Below are 21,297 nucleotides of genomic sequence, written 5' to 3' on the forward strand. Positions count from 1 at the left end.
ACACACAGAAGAATGGCACACCCTTCACCTTTTTACTCATAGACATCGTGCTGTGTGTTGTCTTCCTGTGCCCGAGGGGTCCTCTCCTTTGTCATTGTCACTCATCCTGAGGAATGCAGCTCATTTTTTCAGTCTTCAGCTGATCTGGGCAGTCAAGCTCCTCAGTTTTGCTGGTGACATTTGACAGGATTTGGAGGAGATGGTGTGTGGGTTAATGTAGTAATAGTGAGGTTTTACAGTATCGTCATGAACTTTATGATGTGATTTGATTGTTTCATGTAGCCTCATAAAACAAACAAGAGGGTGGTTGCATCACTTCCTCTGCCTTCCTGACAGAGATGAGAGGCCTTTGTTAGTGCTTAGAATATTTCCAGCCCACTTTTCTGATTTCTGGCTTTTTAAAAGCCCCCACTTTTCTGACTATAATATGGTAGAAGGATTGGAAAAAAAAAACGAAGTGGGGCAAGACTCACTACCATTCTTGAGAAAGATGAATGATTCATGTTAGAGTAACAAAATTTACAGAAACAGGCCTGTTTAATTTAAGCAATAAATGAATAAGCCTTACACATCTCTTGGATGTCTAGCAAAAAGTTTGTTATCATAGCAACTCTTCCATAAGGTTTGTTCTACCTACACAAGTTGTCAGCCTTTGTCCCAACCCTAAGGCACCTAAGGAGGAGGAGCCAACCTTGTCTTTTCCTTATGTATAACTAGCTTAGAGTGAGGGGGAGGAACCAACAAGGTTGTGTCCTGTGCAAGCTGCCTGCCTGAGTTACATCCACAAATGCCTCGGAAGCAGCTGACTGGCTGCATCCTTCTCCTCACATTCCTAGGTCTGCCTGGGCTGGTTGGTGCAGTTACCAGAACGTACTATCTTGGAATTGTGGAAGAATACTGGAACTATGTACCCCAAGGGAAGAATATTATTACTGGAAGGAGTTTCACAGAAGACAAGTGAGTGAACTTGGGGTCCTCAGACTCCCAGGTTTGGCTTCTTTTTGACTCTGCATGGCAAGGTTGTATTCTTGAGTGCTTGGTTATACTGGGAGTGAACTGACTGAGACCAATAGAAGGGTTTTTCTTTTGCTTGAAGAACCCTAGCATAAATGGATCTTAATTTGTAATAGAAACTCTTAACTCCACATATTTGTTGAGCTACTATATTTACTGTCTTTGAAGAGACATATATGCAAACAGAATACAGATAGCTTATTCTGTAAAAGGACAATTTTAACTAGCAACTTTCAGGGAGTTATGGACTCTGTTTAAAAACTATAATGGCAAAAGCTGTTAAAACACAGTGTTTTCTGACTTTTTATTTTTAGAAAGAAACATAATTGGAGATATCTAGGCTATATGAAATCATGTTTTTGCAATATTCAAAATATGGGGAAATTATAATAAATGTGGCTGACATTTTAAGAATTTCCTTCAATCTACTTAGAAATGGCCTTTTCTAGTGAGAGGTTTGTTCTGGTTTTGAATCATTTACTTCAGGGGTAATATTCTATCTCAGAGCCTGTGGCATGACAGGGTAAGATAATACTAGAATATTCTGTACTCCTGAGTTTTAATTTTTAAAGAAAATAGCTGTTGCTTCCCTTCCCCTTCAGGGTCCAATGCCTTAAATATCTCCTGGCTCTAGAAATGATTATATGTATTTGTAACTTTAGGTGTCAGAGCATCTGAGATCATTTGGCAACACTTCTGGGTAATTGAATGCCTGCTTTTTGCCTGACAGGCAGAGCCCATTACACTTAACATCTACATTCTACTTGCTAAAGATGAGGTTAGTTGCTAAAATTCAGGAATGGCATAGGGACTGTCAATACATCTTTGAGAGTCAGGTCCACTGACTCTCCAAAAAGGACCTAAGATCCAGTTTGCTTGGATACACAGCTTTCAGTTTTTCTAACAACACAATGAAGGCACAGTCATGTTTTGTTTACTAGAGAACAGTCACACTTCTACCATCCAGGCAGAAAAAAGTCAGCCAAAAGTCCTGCCAAGGATTTTTCCTTGAGCTCTATACTGGGAAATTTAATGCCTGCAAAGTTATTTCCAGAGAAAGTTTGTTATTGCTTTTAACCCCATATCTACTGACCTTGAGGTGGTAGTAGTCTTTACTGTGCAAGGGATGTGGGACTAGAAGTGGCTTGTAACTACCTGTAACCACCTCTAGAAATAGAGCTCTGATGCCTCAGAAAAGAAGCACTAGAAGTGATGAGTATGAACAGCTATAGGATGTAAGAGTGTTCGAAATAGGTACATTGGATGTAATGAATAGTCTTCAATCTAAATGTGATATTGGGTTGCCTTTCCATATACAGTGAGTCTCCAACTTATGAAAGAGTTCCATTCCAGGAGAATGTTCATAAGTTGAATTCATTTATAAGTCTGACAAAGTGAGTTTTATACATCTTTGACACAAATATACAATGTAAATCATTAAAAAACAAATGCCTGCTGGGGATTTAGCTCAGCAGTTCAGTGGCCTGCCTTGCAAGCACAAGGACCAGAGTTCAATCCCCAGTAGCAAAAAAAAAAAGCAAGGTCCTTTCAAATCTCTGAAAGTTTGCAACTTGAATGTTACTATAATTAAATTTAAAAACACAAAAATTCTACCTTTCCTCTAAAATCACCTTCAGTATTACTATTTGTGGGTGTTTATTCTCACTGAGGAATTCCTCTAGGAACTTTTAATCCACTAATACTTGCAGATGTTACAATTCCCATTTTATACAGCAGGAACTGAGGCTGTGAGATAAAATACTTGCCAAAGATTACTGAGTAAATGGCTACACCAAACTCACATATTTTTTCCTGCCATGCAACGTGTTTCTTGATAAAGTGATTATTTCCTATTGAATTAAACCTAACATTGAGGGAAGTCGAGGATCTTGTAGTAGTAAGAACTTGTTAGAACATCCCAATTCTTAACAAAGACACATTTGGTTTCACATGTCACTCTTCCCAAAGAAATGTTGAACATGATTCCTAATGGTTTGTGACCAAACTTACTACTTGTTATTGAGGTCCTAAACTACCTTAAGTACTCAGTTACTAGAATATTGTTTTCATAAAACTAGGTATAGGAAGAAGCAAAGGACTTTCCGTTGATTCTCTCAGCCAGAAGATGTTGTTTTGAAAAAAGTATAGTGTATGAAAATTCTTATGTTGAAAAAGAAAAGGACATGACAAAAACAGTTCCTTTGACATTAAAGTGAGGTGGTTGAACAAATGCTACAGTTCTATATGGGTGTATCCCTGTCCTTGGGAGTAGCTGGCAGGCTAATATGTCACACCTAAGATGTCGGGTCCCCAAATGTTTCCTTCTGGTGAACAGGGGGATGGTGTTTGTATAAGGCTGATTGCTGATGCTTGAAAGGGGAGCCAGGTGAGCATGCAGTGCACATCGGCTTCTAACAGCAATTCTGTCAGGGAGGTTCTAGGGGTGGAGTTAAGTGGCTTAGAGCAAACCCTCAAGAGGTATGGTTATAGTAAGCTGCTTACCTTGCTTGAAGACCACGGAATATACATGCCAGGAACATGTGAAGAGGCCATGATCAAGGGACTCCTATGGGATTCAGCATGTGTACTCTGCATTCCACGTTTCTCTAGCAGCAGGAAGAAGCCATCTTGGATGACTGAATCATGCCTCAGCCTCAGCATGAGCAGAATTCATTCTGACAGTTTGCTGTTTCGTATGTTCAGACTCAGACAAATGTTTGACATAGAGAAGACCCAAAGAGCCAGGTGCTCAGTCCACTGTGAGTGGAAGTAGCCTAAAATAGGAGATTGTACTCCTAGTTTTTATTCTGCCCCATCTTGCTGTGTGATCGTGAACATCTCACATTATTTCTCCAAATGTCTGTTTCTTTAAATTGCATAAAGAGGTAGTTGAAATATAGGGCCTAAAGTAACTTGAGAAGTATAATTTCAAAGACTCAGATAACTTTTTGCAACTGAATGAGAAAGTCTTATCTGATTTTCTACTGCTAGAAAGATTTTTGTAGTGATGAACAAAAGGAGAAAAATTATTTTCAAATGTTCACCCTAGGAATTAAACTTGGGAAAGCCTGAGGTTAACTTAGGTTAATAGTGGGGAGAAGTAACAATTTTTTAATCATTCTGTATTTTTTCTTTTTTTAATTTTTTTCTTTTTATTGAGTCTATTGGTACATTCTAGGTATACAGTACAGTTACATTCTGTAGTTTTTCTTAAAATCTTTCCTTTTCCCTTTCCTTAAAGGATGGTGTCCAATTCTTACTTTATGCATGAAGCTTTTCCACACCACTCTGGCTTTTCTGATATTTTTGCTTCTTAGCATGATAAGGTCTTTATTGTATATTTGCAAGTTGCATTTTTCTTCTCTCTGTATTACTCTCTATTGAATATGCATCAGTTGCCCCTACAACTGGCACACAAGCAGTGATGATAGGAAAAAAGGCCCAGAAATATTTAATAATTCCCTTTCTTTACACAGAACTTTATCAGTGACAATACCTAATGGAGGATAGAGCAAAAGGCAAGGCATTTGGAATCATTAAAGCAAAATGAATCATTTCATCTTTGAGTAAAAGAAATTTACAAAATTTTGAAGAATAAGAGGGTGGATATGAAGGTTTCAGTGATTAAAAAACATTTGCAATTAAAATTTTGGCAGTAGTAAGAGTCTAATAAATCCTAAATGCATAAGGATGAAAAGAGAAATAAATTGAAATCATTTCACCAAGACCCTGTAGCAGACAGATGGTGTGATTTAGCTTTACAGTTTGGTAACTCTGCTTGATCTTAGAGTCTAAAAATATAGCTAAGACTATATCACTAATCTCTCTTAAAAAGTACAGGATTTAGGTGTTACATTCTGTTTAGAAATATTTTCTTCAAGTAAACACACTCCTACTCCTTATGGATGTGAATGGGGACACTGGGCTCCTTTGATTTGCCTGAGGCTGGTTCAGCATCTGGATCCATTCATGCGGGTCCTGCTTAGGCTAATAAATACTTAATTAAGGTGTGGCTGTGCCTTTGTGGTAATGCCTGGCCTTTAATGAGATCTGAGTGGGGTCACCTCAGTTAAAGCCAGTTTTCACCATAGACCACGTTAGGCAACCAACATACATGCAGGCATTTTCTTCCCAGTGACATGTAAGGCTTTTTATGGATGCTTTCTCATGGGAAGACCAGTGCTTGGACATGAATGAGGCTAACCACACCAAGTTTGGAGGGTCTGGTCAAGAGGATTTACCTAATCACATCACCATATCTTCCCAGTTGACGGAAAGGTGTGGAGTACCCTAGGAGCAGACCCTACAGTAGCTGTGAGGGAGAGAACCTGAGCATCTGTCTGAATGTAGCATCAACTGAGGTAATGCAGGTGAATATTATGAGAGTTTTTTGTAAACTTGGAATAAAGGGAAGGATATCTCATGAGTGCTTGGTCTTCGACAAATCATAACCTTCAAATCTCAACTTTTATCTTACCAGCGTCAGAAGTCATGTGTGGGCCTGATCTCTTAGAGCTGCTGTGGTATGCTCTAGCAGTAAGTGATTGCTATAAGTTGCTAAGAGATGTTTAAATATAGCAATTTAAACAAATTGGGATTTTGTATTTGCTTGAAAAGGTTCAGAAGTAGATAGTCCAAAGCAGGTGAGTGGATGATATCATGAAGTCTTGGATCGTTTTGTCTCTTTCTGACCCAATCATCTTTAGCATGTGGTTTTCTTCCTTAGGAAGATTCATGGTCACAAAATGGCGTTTGATATTGCAGCCATCATGTCTATATTCCAGGAAGGAAGAGAATAGACAAGGTGGAAGTGGCACAATTTCTGTTGTATCAACCCTTTAAAGGGCTGTCCTAGAAACCCTACCCAAACAATTCTCCCCACATCTCATTAGATATGCAATAGCTACAAAGAAGACTTGAAAATACAGCCCTTTAGCTATGTGCTTTCCTCCTTGAAAAAAATATGGGCTTCAATTCTGTTACTAAGAAGAAAGGGGAGCATGAATATTGGAAGGTGGCTTGCAGTCCTTTCCCCTTCTCATTCCTCAACCTACCCTGTTTTCCATCAATTATGAATGTCCTTACTCACTTTCTTTTCCCACCATCATATAGCAGGACCCCATGGCCTGTTGGTGATATCTGAAGAATACACAGACAATATAATAACTAAGTGTTGCAGAGTCCTTACTATGCTCTAGGCATCATTTTAAAATTTTTATATGACATGCAGAGTGGTAACTGATCTTCTGTCCCTGGTCAAAGGAACCAGGGAGCATGGGAAGGGTTTTCACACCTAAATGTAGTCCAGCAGTGGTTTAACAGAGACACTAAGGCAGCCCAACTTGCTGGTGAATTGTGGGGCTCTGGCTCCAAATAACAAATTCACTTACTGGGCAAGTAACTGAGTCTCTCTTAGCCTAACTTTTCTCATCAAGAGTAGAGGAGATAATGATAATATTTGCCTCAAGGACATATGAGTTTCCTTTGACTGCTATATCACATTGCTACAAACTAGGTGGCTTAAAACAATGGCAGTTTACTCTCCCAGTTTTGGAGGCCAGAAGTCTAAAATGTAGGTGTTGGCAGAACCAGACTCTGTTTAGGCTCCGAAGTAGAAGCCATTCATTGCTTCTTGTAGCTTTTGGTGGCTTCCAGTATTCCTTGGCTTGTGGCCACACCATTCCAAAAACAAAAATGGTAGCAGGGCCAGGGATGCAGCTCAATGGTGCTGCTACCTGACTCAAAGAGCAAGGCCTGATGTTCGATCCCTGGTACTATGGAAAAAAAAAAAAAAGGTAGCTTTCCCATCTCAAGGAGCTCTGGAGAGTAGGAGCTCTGTAGGAAAGAGACCTTAAGTTCCTCTTTTCTAATAGACCTTTGGCAAAAATTATTGCTATTGATTAACTGCCACTCTCTCAGGTGTGTGGTTGGCTTCTTGCTTCTTCTCATGTAGTCCTCTCATGAGGGACCTATCATGGTCACTGGTTTACAGGTAAGGAAACTACAGTTCAAAGATGAGTCATTTTCTAAGATCTCACAACCAGCAAGTTGAAGAATTAGGATTCAAGCACATTCTCTTTTCTCTTCACTAAGTTGATATGTTTTCATCACAGGTTTTATGTATTCTGAGGATCTTCTGTGGAAATGAAACTTCAGAAGGAAGGACCCCAGAATTGGGTTCCTGGTGGTGCCCGGGGAAATAGAATGAAAGAATTGAATGGCAGCACTCACCTGAACAGCTTCAAAGATTATTAGTCTAATTAGTGAAGGCATGGCTATGTTGGGTTATAGTGTGTAATCTTCATCTCCACCTTTCTTGCCAGGTGGCATTTGTCTAAATCTGGTCCTATATTCTCCTCAGTGGGCTGTATCTTTTCTCAAGCCCAGACAATGTTGCTTATCCTTATGGTAACTATAGAAATCTCCCACATTTGCTCTGACCACACCTTCTGTTGGCTTTACTTTGCAGCTCATCTTTACCCTACATCTACCTACACCTCTGCCAGACATTCAGGCTCTTTGAAATGTGCTTAGCACTTAATCTATCAAATTATGTGTTGCTCTTTCTTTTCCAATGCTTATGTTTTGGCTTCCCAACCAGATGGTGAATCTCTTGAGTGCAGGATTGAGATGAATATTCCATGACCCCAGTTTTATAATTTTATGTCTCATTTCTAAACATGGATACACACCAGAACTGTGTTAGCCTAGGCCAGGTTATATGGGAGTAACACACAGCCTGCTAATCTCAGGATCTTAACATCACAAGGGGTTATTTTTCACCCAATCAAGTTCAGAGAGGGCCAGGCAACAGTAAGGCAAATGTCTGCCCTGTACACTCAAAAATTCTGACTTATTTGACCTTGGGGAAACTTCCTCAATCCTTAACTGGAGGTTTTTAAGCTTTCCCTGCAGTGGAGAAGGACTTGCAGTGACAACAAAATGCCCTGACCCAGAAGTGACACTTTCACTCTCATCGCACCTTCTGGGAACCCCATGACTCCAACTAATTGCAAATGCAGGATCTTTCCATCTCCCTTAGTCAAGGAATAAAGAACTTAGAAAACATGGACTCCAAGCCTTACCACAAGAAAGTCAGATTCAACTGACCAGGAACAAAAAAATTTGGCAAATATCACTGCTGATTCTGATGTGATATGTGGTTGGACATTTGGGAGCAACTGCTTTAGAAAACAAGTTCTCTCCTGGGTTGACTCTTGTCTATTTGGGTGATAAGATTGAGACATATCCAGGAATGTGCAAAACAAGTCATCATACAATTCAATGCTAAAATATGCTGCATATGTAATAAGTGCTGTGGGAAGTCAGCAAGCATTTCTCCTCCCTGTGATGCTCCATTTCACTCTTGTTTGGGTGGCTTTACCAGACAAGTCATCCTGGAGGTGATGGAGAAAAGGTTAGAACCTTTTAGAAGATTAAAAGCAGCAGTAGGTCTGTGAGGATGTGAACGTACATGCATTTCATGTGTGTACCCATCAGGCTGAGAGCAGAGAGCACACCAGAGATTCAAAATCTAATCATCTGCCACCACTTTACTGGGTGATCCAGTGTTAGCTATAAAGCTAAGGAGACTCTGCCTACTCTAGCACTAATTAGGCAGCTTATCGATGACTCATTTCCTCCTCTGCTTTTTCCTTCTTCAACTCCTCCTTCTGACAGCCTGTTGAGTCTGGAGTTATATCCATCTGCTAGTTAACAAAAACCTAAAAACCACTGGTTTAAATATAGTACTTTTTTTTTCTTACACAAAAGAAAGAGATTGATAGGTTGTAAACATTTGGATCCCAGATTCCTAAGTCATCAGTAACTTCCATTTGATCCTCTTGATCCCCTTATTATCTCAGAATGGCTGCTGAAATACTAGTCACCATATCTTCATTTCAGGTATGAATAAGGGAAAGAACATAGGAGAAAAGGGATCTCTTGCTGGGTATCTTCCCCCCAAAATTAAAAGAATCATACCACAATGATATATGTTCACCCATGTTTTTAGCAGCACAGTTTGTCATAGCTAAAAAGTGGAAACAGCCCATCTGCCCATCACCTGGAGCCTGGATAAAGAAGATGTGGTTTTTTTGCTTCTTTTTTATATAAAATGGAATTCTACTCAACCATAACTAGAGGCATTTATAGCTAAGTGGATGCACATTGAGGACATACTGTTAAGTGAAATTAATAGGACACACATGTAAATGCCATATAGTTTCTCTGGTGTATAAACTAAAAGTGTAAAAAAAGATCAAAATATATAATTGATATTGTGTAATAGGAAGAAAAGGTCTAAAGCTATAAGAGAATTGGGAGGGGGAGGGGAAAGGTAAATAGGGAAAAGAAAAAATAAAAGGAAAAAATGGAAACAAAGTCTTTGTAGATGGGGAGGGGTGGAGGGGATGGGAGGGGGATAGGGGAGTGGAGAAAAAATAAGAACCAAGATACGTCATGGAAAGGTACAGTATCACGATGATGAACATAACTATACTGTGTACCTAAAATGTACCAATAAAAATATATTTAAAAAGAAAAAGGATGTCTGCCAGTTCTACCCAGACAAGTATCATTGAGTGACTTCTGCTTATATCCCATTGACTCAAATATGTTACAAGTGGCAAGCAAGGCTGACAAAAGCAATAGCCTCTGGTTTTTTTTCTCTCTCTCTTTCTCTCTCATTGAGTTTATTGCTACATTTTAGACATACAGTATAGTAACATTCATCATTGGGCTCTTGCACCTTTACATGACATGTCATGGTTCTCATTTTCCCCATAGCAATAGCTTCTGTTTAAAGCCTTCAAACTCTTCATCCCTTTCTCTTGTATAGAGAAATGTAGGCATCTACCTCATCGATTGAAGAGGTCTAGCCCTAGCAGATACATACAAGCTTGACCAATCAGACCTAAGACAAACAGATGGGTCCAAGTCCTAAGTCCAATGCCCGAGAGGGGACTTGGCAAGCTAAAGGCTGAGCAGGGATTTTCTTCTCTCCAACTCAGTGAACAGGCTTTCTGGTCCCTGCTGAGGAGGCCAGACCTTTGGCAAAGAAGGAGAGTGAATCCCAACCACATGCTTTGTGGTAGCAGCTTTACTTTTGGAGGTTAGAAGTTATGCAAGAGAATGTTGGCACCTTAGTGGCTAAACAGCCTGGACCTTATTTTCTAAATATACATAAACTTTCTTTTTCTTCTTTTTATCTGTGAGAGTGAGTGATAGGTACAGAATAAACACCCCTACAAGACAAAAAAGGATGAATGAGAGTAAACTCATCCCTCCTCACTCTGGTCTGTGGCCTTAGTCCTGTGGCACAGAGACCCTTTATGGCTTCCCTGCCCACTTTTGAGGTATTTCCTTTGCATATTATTTAGAAACCTACAAATGGATAATACTTTACATGATACTCTTTAATTTGCTTTTTTTTCATTGGTACCTTCATGATCATGTCACACCAGTGCCTATATGGCATGATGAATGTGCCATCATGTATTTATCCAGTAACCAACTGAAAGACCTTTTCAAGATTTTGCTTACAATTATTCTCCATTCACTTTAAATAGGATTCCTGTCTTGTTGGTCCCATTATCCAGATTGCAGGCTGAACCCAGGAAGCTGGGAGCAGGGAGAGCTTTGCTGCCTCTGGGAGGTCTGGCACTCTGATTCCTACGGTACCTGCCTTTCTCTGGTAGGTTTTCCCAGCTCCTCCCTAGGAGGCCTAAAACCATGGCTTCTTCCTTCCTTCCAAAAACCTCCCTTTCTGACTTCATATCAGGAGTAGGGCAGGGCTGACACAGGGTAAGCGCCCTGGCCAGGTTAACAACACGGCACTCTGGGAAGAAAATAATACAGGGCTCATTCATCTGATATCTACAAAAATACTTGTTCAACTCTTACTTGGAAGAGTGCTGAGGAGAGGAGGAGGCGAACTGATGATGGTTGCTCTCAACCTCCCTTTGTGGGCAAAAAGGAGCCCACCTGGAGTCCATTGACTAGTCTTCCTTGGAAGAGATCTTCATTACCATCTGCCATTACTGCAACACTACTTTGGGGTCACTCTACTTACCTCCCAAAATCCCTTCACAAGAAACTAATCAAAGCCTTCTTCCTAAACCCACACAATACTCTGGAGAAGTTCTAGAAGGTGCAATTTTCTCTGCCTTTAAAGTCATTTCCAGTGAATTTTGTCCAGTGAATTCCTCAGTGTGATGCTTCTAACTCTCCAGTGAAGTTCCAAGGCCTTTTAAAGTGAGACCCAGTTACACCATTTTATTTGGCTTAGTGGAAGGTTTCTGAAGATTTTCCAGTCTCCAAGGTAAAGGTTAGCTTTGTTAATAATGCTTTGTTTGCGGTGAGTTTGACCTGGTGTGTAATTATACCAGGTGATCTGGAGTGGGTTGGATGCCTTAATTGGTTAGAAAGAGAATAATAATAATTTTTTGGCTTGACTTTAAAACCTTAGTATGCTCTTTTAAAGAGCTTTTCTGTTTAATTTTGCTGTGCTATAAGCTTCAGCTTATAAATTACAAAAAAAGGCAAGGAGGCTGTAAACACTACTTGCTAGCAGGTCCCTGGAAAGAAGCAAACAGGCTTTGGAACACAAGCCCAAAAAATTTGAGCTAATAAGGTCACATGTTGGATTTTGGAGAAATTCACTAGACATTTTCTGTTGGTCACAAACTACACTACAGCCAGGTATCCCTGGATAAGTAAGTGCCTTGTGTAATTTGGTTGCAAAAAGGACTACTAAATGAATGTGAGTGAATTATCCTCTAGCTATTTCTACTATAAGAGAATAACTCCATATTGCCAGTAGTGAGATATTCTGTCACCCAGTTGTAGAGGGCCACACCCAAAGATTCTGGTATATCACTGCCTGTGTAGAGCAAGAAGAGCAACTATGTGTCGAGTGTGCTCCAAGCCCCACCTCCATGGGCGAAACCTTGTGGATCATGTCATTCTTCTCATTTGACTCCTTTTCTGGTAGACGCTACTAATCAGCTCGGTTTGGTGTGTAAGATAAATCCTGTTTGCCATCCTAGGCCTCAAGGATATTCCGAGTCAAGCAGGGAAACCTATACTTTTCTGTAAATATGGTTTGCAAAACAGTCCCAGCTTTAATTTGCCAATCTGGCGTCAAATTTGTGGTCTTTTTATGTTTGCTTTAGATTCCAAAGCCATTAAGTAACAACTCACTCAGGAAAATTGGAACAGGAAATTAGGCATTAGGGAAACAGAAGTTAGGCTAGGCATTAGGAATAAAAAAGACATTTGAAGCAGTTTTGTCTTCAATGAGCTCACAAACCAGAAATGTACCTATCTTAACACATCTCTACTAGTTTATAAACAGAGCACTGTGTATGTAGAGAAAAGGAAGAGAAATAATTTAATTTTCCCTTGAAGCATGCTTGGCAAGTAAATAATGAGGAAGAGACAGCTGATGCCTGGAAAAAAGAATTGTGAACTCTTAGTACTGAAAGGACATATATTCCCAGAAGAGTAAAGAAATATGAGCACCTCAAAGTTGGGACAAAGAGAAAGGAAATGAGGCCAGAAAGGAAAGCTGGAGCTTGTTGCTCCAAAGAGGACTCTTACTATTGTTATTTGAACCTCTGGATCCTTCTCCCCAGCTTAACTCAGGTGATATCTCCAGCATCTGCCTAAATGATGCCTAAAACACGTAGGAGTTTTACCATCTTCTACTCCATAGAAGTATGGATTTTAGGCTATTCAACACATTGAACTCTAGCTTCATCATCCTGAAGAGTGTGCTGGATAGGCAAAGGACTCATAATTCAGTCTCCTGAGGAACTTTGTAGGAAGTTTAGTTGCTTGTATTTGAGTTGCTAGGGCACTAACATTTGATAATCTTTTGGAGAAAATGAAGATGAAGCCCAGAAAATATCTCTTCAGCTTTTTTATCTGTGGTGCTTTCCCAATTTTAATGAAGCTGATGAAAGCCCATTAGTTAAAACCGCAGGAATCAGACTATTAGGTTTGAGGCTACTAGGTGTAACCACAAAGAAATATCTCTGCTTGGGTAGGACACAGAAAAAAAGGAGAGGAATTGGGAATAGGTGACATTAAAGTAAAGAGAGATAATAAAATTTGTCATTGCCCCCTCCCCAAAAAGAAAGAAAAATCCAGATCAGGCCAGGCAAGAAGATCCCACACCTGGGCTTTGGTAGACTGAGAGGCTCAACTGAATCAGATGCCAAGGAACAAAATCTTCCAAGACAGATTTATAGTCAGGTATACAGTTGTAGGACTCAGTATTCAGAAGCAAATTAGGAAGGGGCTTGATCCAGTGAGCATAAAACAAGTGGGAAAAAAATCATGTGGGAAGGTCTGATGAAGAGAAGTTAGATGGGATCCTACCAAAATAGTTTTTCCTGAACCCAGATCTGGTTAAATTTCCTTGCTCAGGAATACCTGAGACTTTTAATTGCAGATTTAATTACTAGTAGGGCCAGGGATTTAGCTTAGTGGTGCCACTGCCTGGTTTGCAAGCACAAGGTCACGAGTTCAATCCCTGATACCCCACCCCCAGAAAAAAGTGTCTTTGGCCCCACCATTGTGGCTACTCCAATGTGCTGTATCTATTCAACTCAAATGGTTACCTTTCATTATCATTTTGACTTTGGGAAAGAGCCAGATGTCACACAGTGCCAGATCTATTGAATAAAGCAGATGAGAACACACAATAATGTTTTTATGAGCCTATAAAATTTTTATAGGGTGGCATGGGCAGCAGCATTCACTGTATTCTTGGCCCTACTTCATAAAGACCCTCATAAATTAGGGCACCTGGAACTTCTTCAGAAAGTGACAGGAATGATAAGATTAGTATGTTTGAAGAAAGGGGGAGTATTTTGAAGCTGAGTAATAGTATTGTATCTTTTGCTATACAAATGTTTTAAATTAATATTTACCATAGTTTTGGTCACCCCTTGTATATCTAAATTCTTTAAACTGGCACTCAACTTTCTTCACAATTTCACTCCTATTAAGTTTTCTGACCCTACAGAGCTGCTAAACTGATCACTAATCCCTTCACTTTGACTGCTTATTTGAGATATTCCTTCTCCATGTAGTGTCTATCATCTCTCCTGAATTCCCAGGACATGTTGTTCTAGTCTGATAATTCTTAACATTCTCTATGCAATTATCAGTTTCTTTTGAACGTCTCTTTGTGTATCAATGTCTTTTTCTCTTCCTACTGATCAGAAACATACTTATTCAGGAACTGCATTGTGTTCATTTTTGTATCTAGAATATCTAACCTAGAGCCTTACATGCCATAAATCTTCAGTCTGTATGGTAGGAAGTTAACAGAGTCAGGCTTATCTTGGGACTGAAGCAGAGGAGATGCATTAGGATCTGCTGGGAGAGCTGTCAGGGATGCATGTGTGCTGATGGAAGTGGACAGAGCCTATTACAAGGCAATGCCCTCCACTCGTCTCTATCCAGAGTGGTCATATGTCTTTAAGGACTTGGCCACTTGTAGGGATACAGTCACATGTGGGTATAGACCTTATATATTTTGTCCAGGAAGTAGGTCTGCCTCAAGAGGAGCGTTGTCCCTGGTTTTGTATTTGGGTGGAATGGGACTATGGCGACTTACAATTTAGAGCTCTACCTATTAGTGTCTGAGGCTGGGGCCTAAGATAAGACAAGTGCCTGAACCAGAGCATCTGCTTAGAATTCTGACTCAGAGAAGAGAAAAGAGAAGAAAAGGAGATCATTTGTGTCTTATTCTGAGACAGGTGAGATGGAAGGAAGAATTTGTGGAAAGCACTCTAGAGGAACCTGGGAAACAAAGTCACCTCAGCCCTTCAGGCTTACATGCCATAGAGCAGATCTTTTAGGATCATCTAGATCCAACTGGTCTACATATTCTGAAATTATTTGAACACTCATTGTGTACCTGGAATAAACAAAACTGCAAGAATTGTTCATTCTAGCCCAGAGTGGTCCATTTTAAAGACATGGAATCAGGGCGGGTGCTGTGCGCAAGCCATGGCAGCCTCGGAGTTGGCAGTGGGCACCCTGGGTTCCCAGCAGCCGTGAGAGGAACCACCACCACCTCCTAGGGCCCATGGCAGGCTCCAGGGTCCCAGAACAGGGGCAGCTGGCCACGGCCCGCAGTGGCACTGCAGCTCGCAGAGGACTGGGGCAAGACCTACCACATGAGCCGCAAGATCCCCGCGGAGCACAGGGATCCACCCAGTGAAAACGGAAAACTATCTGCAAAACCAGAAATTGTCCACAAAGCCCATCGAATCCTTGAGCAGCCAACCAGACCCTCTGCCAGAAGCCCAGGAGCTGGAGATTTCAGAAAGAAAACTCATACCCTCCCGGAAGCAGAGTGTCATCACACCTCCGAGATACCCTCAGAAGCTACTTCTACCAAAGCCCAAGTTGACTCTGGTGAAGCTTCCAGCCATGCAGCTGCCACCCATGCTGGTCTTTGTGCCTACAGCCTGGTGTTGGGCATTGATCAGGGCTCTGTAGAGGGCGCCATGCACCTGGTGCCCCTGTCCAGGGGGCCGGGATCCGAGGCAAGCTCGTCGCCTCTCCCGAAAGTTATAAATTCTGGTGTTGAGCCGGTTAGTACGGGTGTTCAGTGAACTTGGGGAAGAGTCCTTCCAATCCTTCCCAAGAGCGAGGGAGCCCGTGTCAGAGGACGGGCACTTCGTCCATTAACGTGCAGATGGATCTGTCCCGTGCCTCGCAACACTTTGGTCCCCTCTGCCCCGTGGGTTGGCCCTGACTCCTCCGTGTTGTCTTGCTCTCAAACCAACCTGTCATTTGATTCCCAAGTGTCCCTTCCCGTTAGTGTTCACACTCAGATATTGCTGCCCAGCTCTAAGCCAGCGACATCCATGGCTGCTCAGACAGACGCTTTTGACCACTTTTGACCCCTGCCTCCAGCCAGGTGAGGTCTCCAGGGAGACGCAGACCTGCAAGGTGCCGGGGGCCTCCAGACACCCGGATGCAGATGGACCAAGCTGGAATGTGTGGGGACATTTTTGAGAGCGTCCACTCCTCATACAGCGTCCCCACGGATAAACTATAAACAGCGGTTTAGTAGCAGAGACCGTCACCCACGGTTTGTTACCTCAGAGCAACTCTAAGGCTTTAAGTGACGATATTGAGAAATCCGCACCCATTTTAAACCTCAGTGCCCAGAATAGCATGCTGGAAGATGACAGACAACCAGACCCAAACTATAGATCTGCTGAGCGACTTAGAAAACATCTTGTCAAGCAATCTGCCCGGTCAGGCATTGGACAACCACAGTCTTTTGTTTGACACCAATCCTGCTGCTGACACCCAGCTCCCCTCCATCCAGAACCCCAGCATCGATCTTGATATTGAAGAGTTCTTCTCTGCCTCCAACATCCAGACTCAGACTGAAGAGAGTGGACTCGGTGCCATGACCACGGAGCGGGTCCTGGAGTTGCTGGACATTGAGACCCAGACAGACTTCTTGCTCGTAGATCTGTCTGCCCCACCCTATGGGTGCAGGGGCTGCTCTTACTCCCTGGGGCTGGAGATGTTCACCACACAGACCCGACGGACTTACACTGTTTTTTGACGGCAGCCCTCACCTGTCCCTCTGCAGCATCCTGAAACATTCCAGCTTCTCCATGAGTACCGACTCGTCCGACACCAACACCCAGACCGAGGGGCTCTCCGTAGCCCGAAATGTCCGCTCTCAGGAGAGCAAGGTACAGCTGAACAGCGCCTAGACGCGGACCACCAGGTTGGGCCTGGAGGCTCTGGGAAGCTTGCTCTTCACCAGCAACAAAACGTAGACAGCCAGGGACGACTTCCTGCTGCCCGATTTGGCCTGGAACACCATGGAGTCTCAGTTCAGCTCCGTAGAAACCCAGACGTGTGCCGAGCTGCACAACTTCTAACGGATTAGGCCAGTGTGGATGGCATTTGCCATTTCCTCCAGCCTTTAAAGGGGGAGGGGGCAGGGATGACAGTCTTAACTCTGTTAAATGTAGTCCATGATGCAGTTGCTTACGTTCTTTGAGTTTCTTTGCCTTTTGTACTTGTAAACAAACGCGCAATGTGAATGTACTATAAAGTGCAAGATGTTGATCTGAAAATGTTTTCGTCTTGCCTACATTTGCTCTTTCACAGCTGGTCTTCCCATCCCGTGTCAGACACAGCCATTCCAAGCTTACCAGGTGCTGGGGTTGCAGACACAAACCGCGTCTAACATGATGCACAGGATGCTTCTGTGGTTGGAGACGCGTGCTGCTGACCTTGCTCTTGCTTTGCCATCTCTTTCCATCTCTCCTCTGTTCCAACACCAAGGGAAATTACAGCCGTCTATGTAGATATTGCAACGGTTTTCTTAAAGTCCCTGCTGTGCCCTCTCATGGGCTGTCACTGATGCCAGGGTCAGTCCTCCCTCACCCGAGGGTTGTTGCTATGAAATCACTGCCTAGAGAAGGAGCAGCTAGCACTTAGGATAAATGTCGAGGCTCTAAGCAAGAACAAGGTGTCCTGACCCCGTCATCGGTGACAGAATTGTGCTGTTTTAGGAGCAAAGCACCTCCCTCTGCTCTCCAGCCTCCGTCCATCTGGAAATCATCGAGGACCAACAATGTGGGTTCCCCCACCCAGCAAGCTGTCCTGCAGCAGACCCCAGCTGGGTGACCTCAGTGCCATCCAGTTCTGACCCCACCAGCTGTCCAGACTTCCAGAATGTCTAGCAATCAGCCAGAAGTTGGGGTTACCATTACTCTCTCCTTGAGTTTGATTAATTTGCTAGAGCAGCTCACAGAGCTCAGAGAAACATGTGCCAGGGTATGGGAGAGGATACAGATAAAGGGATGTCAGAGTGTGGGGAGGGACAGAGCTTCCATGCCCTGAAAGAGCATCACCTGCAGGACCTCCACGCTCAGCTGTAGGAAGCTCTTGGAACCCAGTTCTCCCATTACACTGGTGTGGTGGATTAAATTCTTGGCCTTGGTGATAAGCTGCAGCCCCTTTCCCCTCCCTGAAGCCTGGTGGAAAGTAAAGTGAAAACAGCCCAGCCCTCTAATCGTGCTGGGTCTCCTTTGTGCCCAGTATATCGTGAAGCTACCTAGGGATCTCCAGCCACCAGTGACCGAGTTGTCACACAACAACAGCAAGCACAACACTTACTCCAGAGAGCCCAAGGATCTTAGAATGTGGGCGCCAAGTAGGAAGAGCGAATGTACGTTCCATGTTATCACATCCACAACACATCTCTGCTCTCCTGGCAGGCCAGTGTGGGCTCCAGAGCTGCTTCCCATCCATAGCATGCCCACCGGTGCCTTTGAGTTGTCCCTCCTGATAATGAAAAAGAGCAGAAAAAGTTGCCCTCATACCCAGATTTCACTACTTTGTACTTCTAAACTTTACAGGACAAGGGTACAATCTACAATTATTTTAAAGTGGCTTTTCCCCCCATCCACCACTCATCTTTGCCTTGAATAAAGAAACACATTGGTCAAGGATGTATTTTGTGCCTTGAGGTTAACAGTTATACAATAGATCCATCCAAAATACAGTATTCTGCTTATTGTTGCTTTGTTCAAAGAGTAACAGTCTTCAAAGCAAACAGAGAAGGTGGAAACCTATTACTTCAAGGACATGTTCTGTGTTCTGAGCCAAGAGCACAGTTAAGTATGCTTTGCTGGTTCCAGTAGGTCCTGACTTCTTAGCTGTTGACTAGCTTTCAGGAAAGTAAGAATTGGGGCAGCTTATGACGTCTCTAAGTTCACCCCGGAATACTCTGTACTTTCTGTGGCTCATGCCTTTGCTGCTGAAAGTTAAATCCTCAACACCAAAGAAGTGGACTAGTGATCCATTAAAGTAAATTGATGGCATTGAAACTAATGCTCATGCCATCCATCTGATACAAAAGAACTGGTGATGAATGGATCAGTAACAGCCAGGCGGACACATGAATTCAACCTCTTAGATAGTGTTGCTGCAGGTGCCTCTGAATATGAGTTTCAAACATAAAGCCTTAACTTAGATTGTCATTGTTTTAGAATCTTCACTGCCTTAACATTCAGACATCAATTTAAGTCATCCTGATAAAGGAGGAATACATGTTTGCTTATGTTTTTGTAAATATAAATGCAGTGATCCATGGCTTTAAACATTTTTGTGTCTGTGAAAATGTTTGTTGATCCAGCCAATAGAGTTATTTACAGAAAAATGGGGCATGTAATTGTTCTTCGTGTGCAAGAACTGTTCCCCCCAAAACTTTAGTCAGCTGAATTGTCTCAAGATTATTTGTAAAAAGGCCGGGGATTTAGCTCAGTGGTTCTGCCACCTGCCTCACAAGTGCAAGGGCCCAAGTTCAATTCCCGGTACAAAAAAAAAAAAAAAAAAACTTGTAAAAACTAAAATCCAGTGATTAAAAGAAGCTAGTATTCTACCTTTTTGTGTGACTTTTTTACCTGTTCATGATGTGACTAATTTTTTTACCTTAACTTTTTACAAATTCAGTTTTCTGAAAGTCATGTGATGAAATGACTGTTGCTGTTATTTTCATTATTGTTTTTCCTGTGTTCATGAAAATATGCTAACAACAACAATTACAAAAATAAAATATGGAATCAGATTCTTTAGGAAAGTCAGGGATAAACTCCAGTTGGGAAAAATTGACTAAGAAAAGAGAACTGAGAAAGTGTTAGGGACACAAAGAATAGAAAGGAGAAATGGTAGATGACACCTTAAGGTACTTGGTAGTTTTTTGTTTTGTTTGTTTTGTTTTGTTTGATATGAGGGATCGAACTCGGGTCCTTGAGCTTGCAAAGCAGGAACTGGAACCACTGAGCTAAATCCCTGGCCCAGCAGTGTTTTGAATGAATTAAATGAATTCATGAATTCTTAGAAGTGAATAAATAGAATACAAAGTAAGAGAAATGGGATAAAGAAAAATGAAAGGGAATCATCATGATGAAAGAGGTAATTGGAATTGATTAAAAGGAAGAAATAAATAGCAAAAGTTAAGCAATTAGAAAAATAATTAGCATGCAGGTAGTCTTTGTCCTTGGTCTAGCCTTAGACCCACATCTCCACCTGCACAGTAAAAAGATCCTTCACAAGTCCCTGGATTTCCTCTGTGGTGGTCCTTTAACCCCTTTGATCCAGAGGTAGCTGTGGTCCAGAGGTAGGGAATGATGACACCAACTGGCCAGGTGAGATCATAAGATCTACCCTCATAACAGTGTAGTAGAGAGATAGGGTGTGCTCAAAGATTAGGCTGGGTCACCTGCTGCATCGCTAGGGCTGGAGTTAGAGGCCTATCTAAAGTACACAGGATGAGAATGGGGAAGGTGTGATCTTAGACCAAAGGAGGATGAGTATTGCAGTACCAGATGAGATGCCCACTGCACCAACTTTTTCCATCTTTACTTAAGTGAGAGGTCTTTGTTTTTTAGGAGCACATTTAGGCATTGCTTCCTCTAGGAAACCTCCCCTGACCTGTCTTCCACTTCAGATTAGATGCTACAGAATATAATCTGTGTTCCCATTACTCTTCCTTCCAGGGGGATCTTCTTCTTTTGTCTGTTTATTCTACATGCCTAGTACTGAAAACTGGGCTTGACACGATTAATGTTTGTTGAATGACTGAGAGGAAATGTGTGCATATGAGCTTGAAGGAGTGTGTCAGAGGCAAGGACTTGGCCTCTTATCCCATGGAGAGCACAGCTATACTTACATGATTGTATTCAGGAGTGGTGAAGTTTTTGCCCAAACAGAGTCTGGTATTTCTGGGGTTAGCTCTATACTAAATATAAAGAGTAAGTGGGGAGAGAGTTGTACCTCCCCAAGAGAAGCTGGTATGATGTGATGTCTCCAATACCACTATTGTCTCAGCCCCGCCCCGTGGCTGAGATTCCCCTTCTCCCTGAGACTCCAGTAGGGTATCTAATCACATCAAGTCTTTTATCACCCCCCCCACAAATCCCTTTTTTCTATTGCACCACCCTTTCTGACCTAATAGTCTCCTTTTCTGTCATCTTTGCTGTGTCCTTTGCCTAAATGCTGTAAAATCTGCATTCTGCTGCTACAAGAAAGGTCCTTAAACATCAGTTGTCATGTTACCTATTTTGTGAAAAGTGGCAGCGAGAGCTCAGTGTTTCTAAGATAAATTCATGTGCACACCTTCCTCCTTGTTGTCATGATGTGTTCCTGCTTAGTGTCTTCACTTTCCTCTTATTATCTATGCTTACCCCTTCTTTGATTTTAATTATTTTATTAGTGTAT

The 21,297-nt window shown here is 42.0% G+C and overlaps 1 protein-coding gene across 1 annotated transcript in view; it reads left to right on the top strand.

Moving 5' to 3' along the window:
• The first annotated feature begins 787 nt into the window (after positions 1-787).
• The window catches only part of Hephl1 (hephaestin like 1), a 71,370-nt gene continuing 50,860 nt past the window's right edge, over positions 788-21,297 (top strand). Inside the window, exon 1 of the mRNA XM_010633778.1 lies at positions 788-957. Within this exon, the coding sequence (XP_010632080.1) occupies positions 788-957 (170 nt within the window). The remainder of the gene's footprint in view (positions 958-21,297) is intronic.

The sequence above is a fragment of the Fukomys damarensis genome, unplaced genomic scaffold (genome assembly GCF_012274545.1).
Source record: "Fukomys damarensis isolate Sample0158 unplaced genomic scaffold, DMR_v1.0_HiC HiC_scaffold_16, whole genome shotgun sequence".
Lineage (NCBI taxonomy): Eukaryota > Metazoa > Chordata > Mammalia > Rodentia > Bathyergidae > Fukomys > Fukomys damarensis.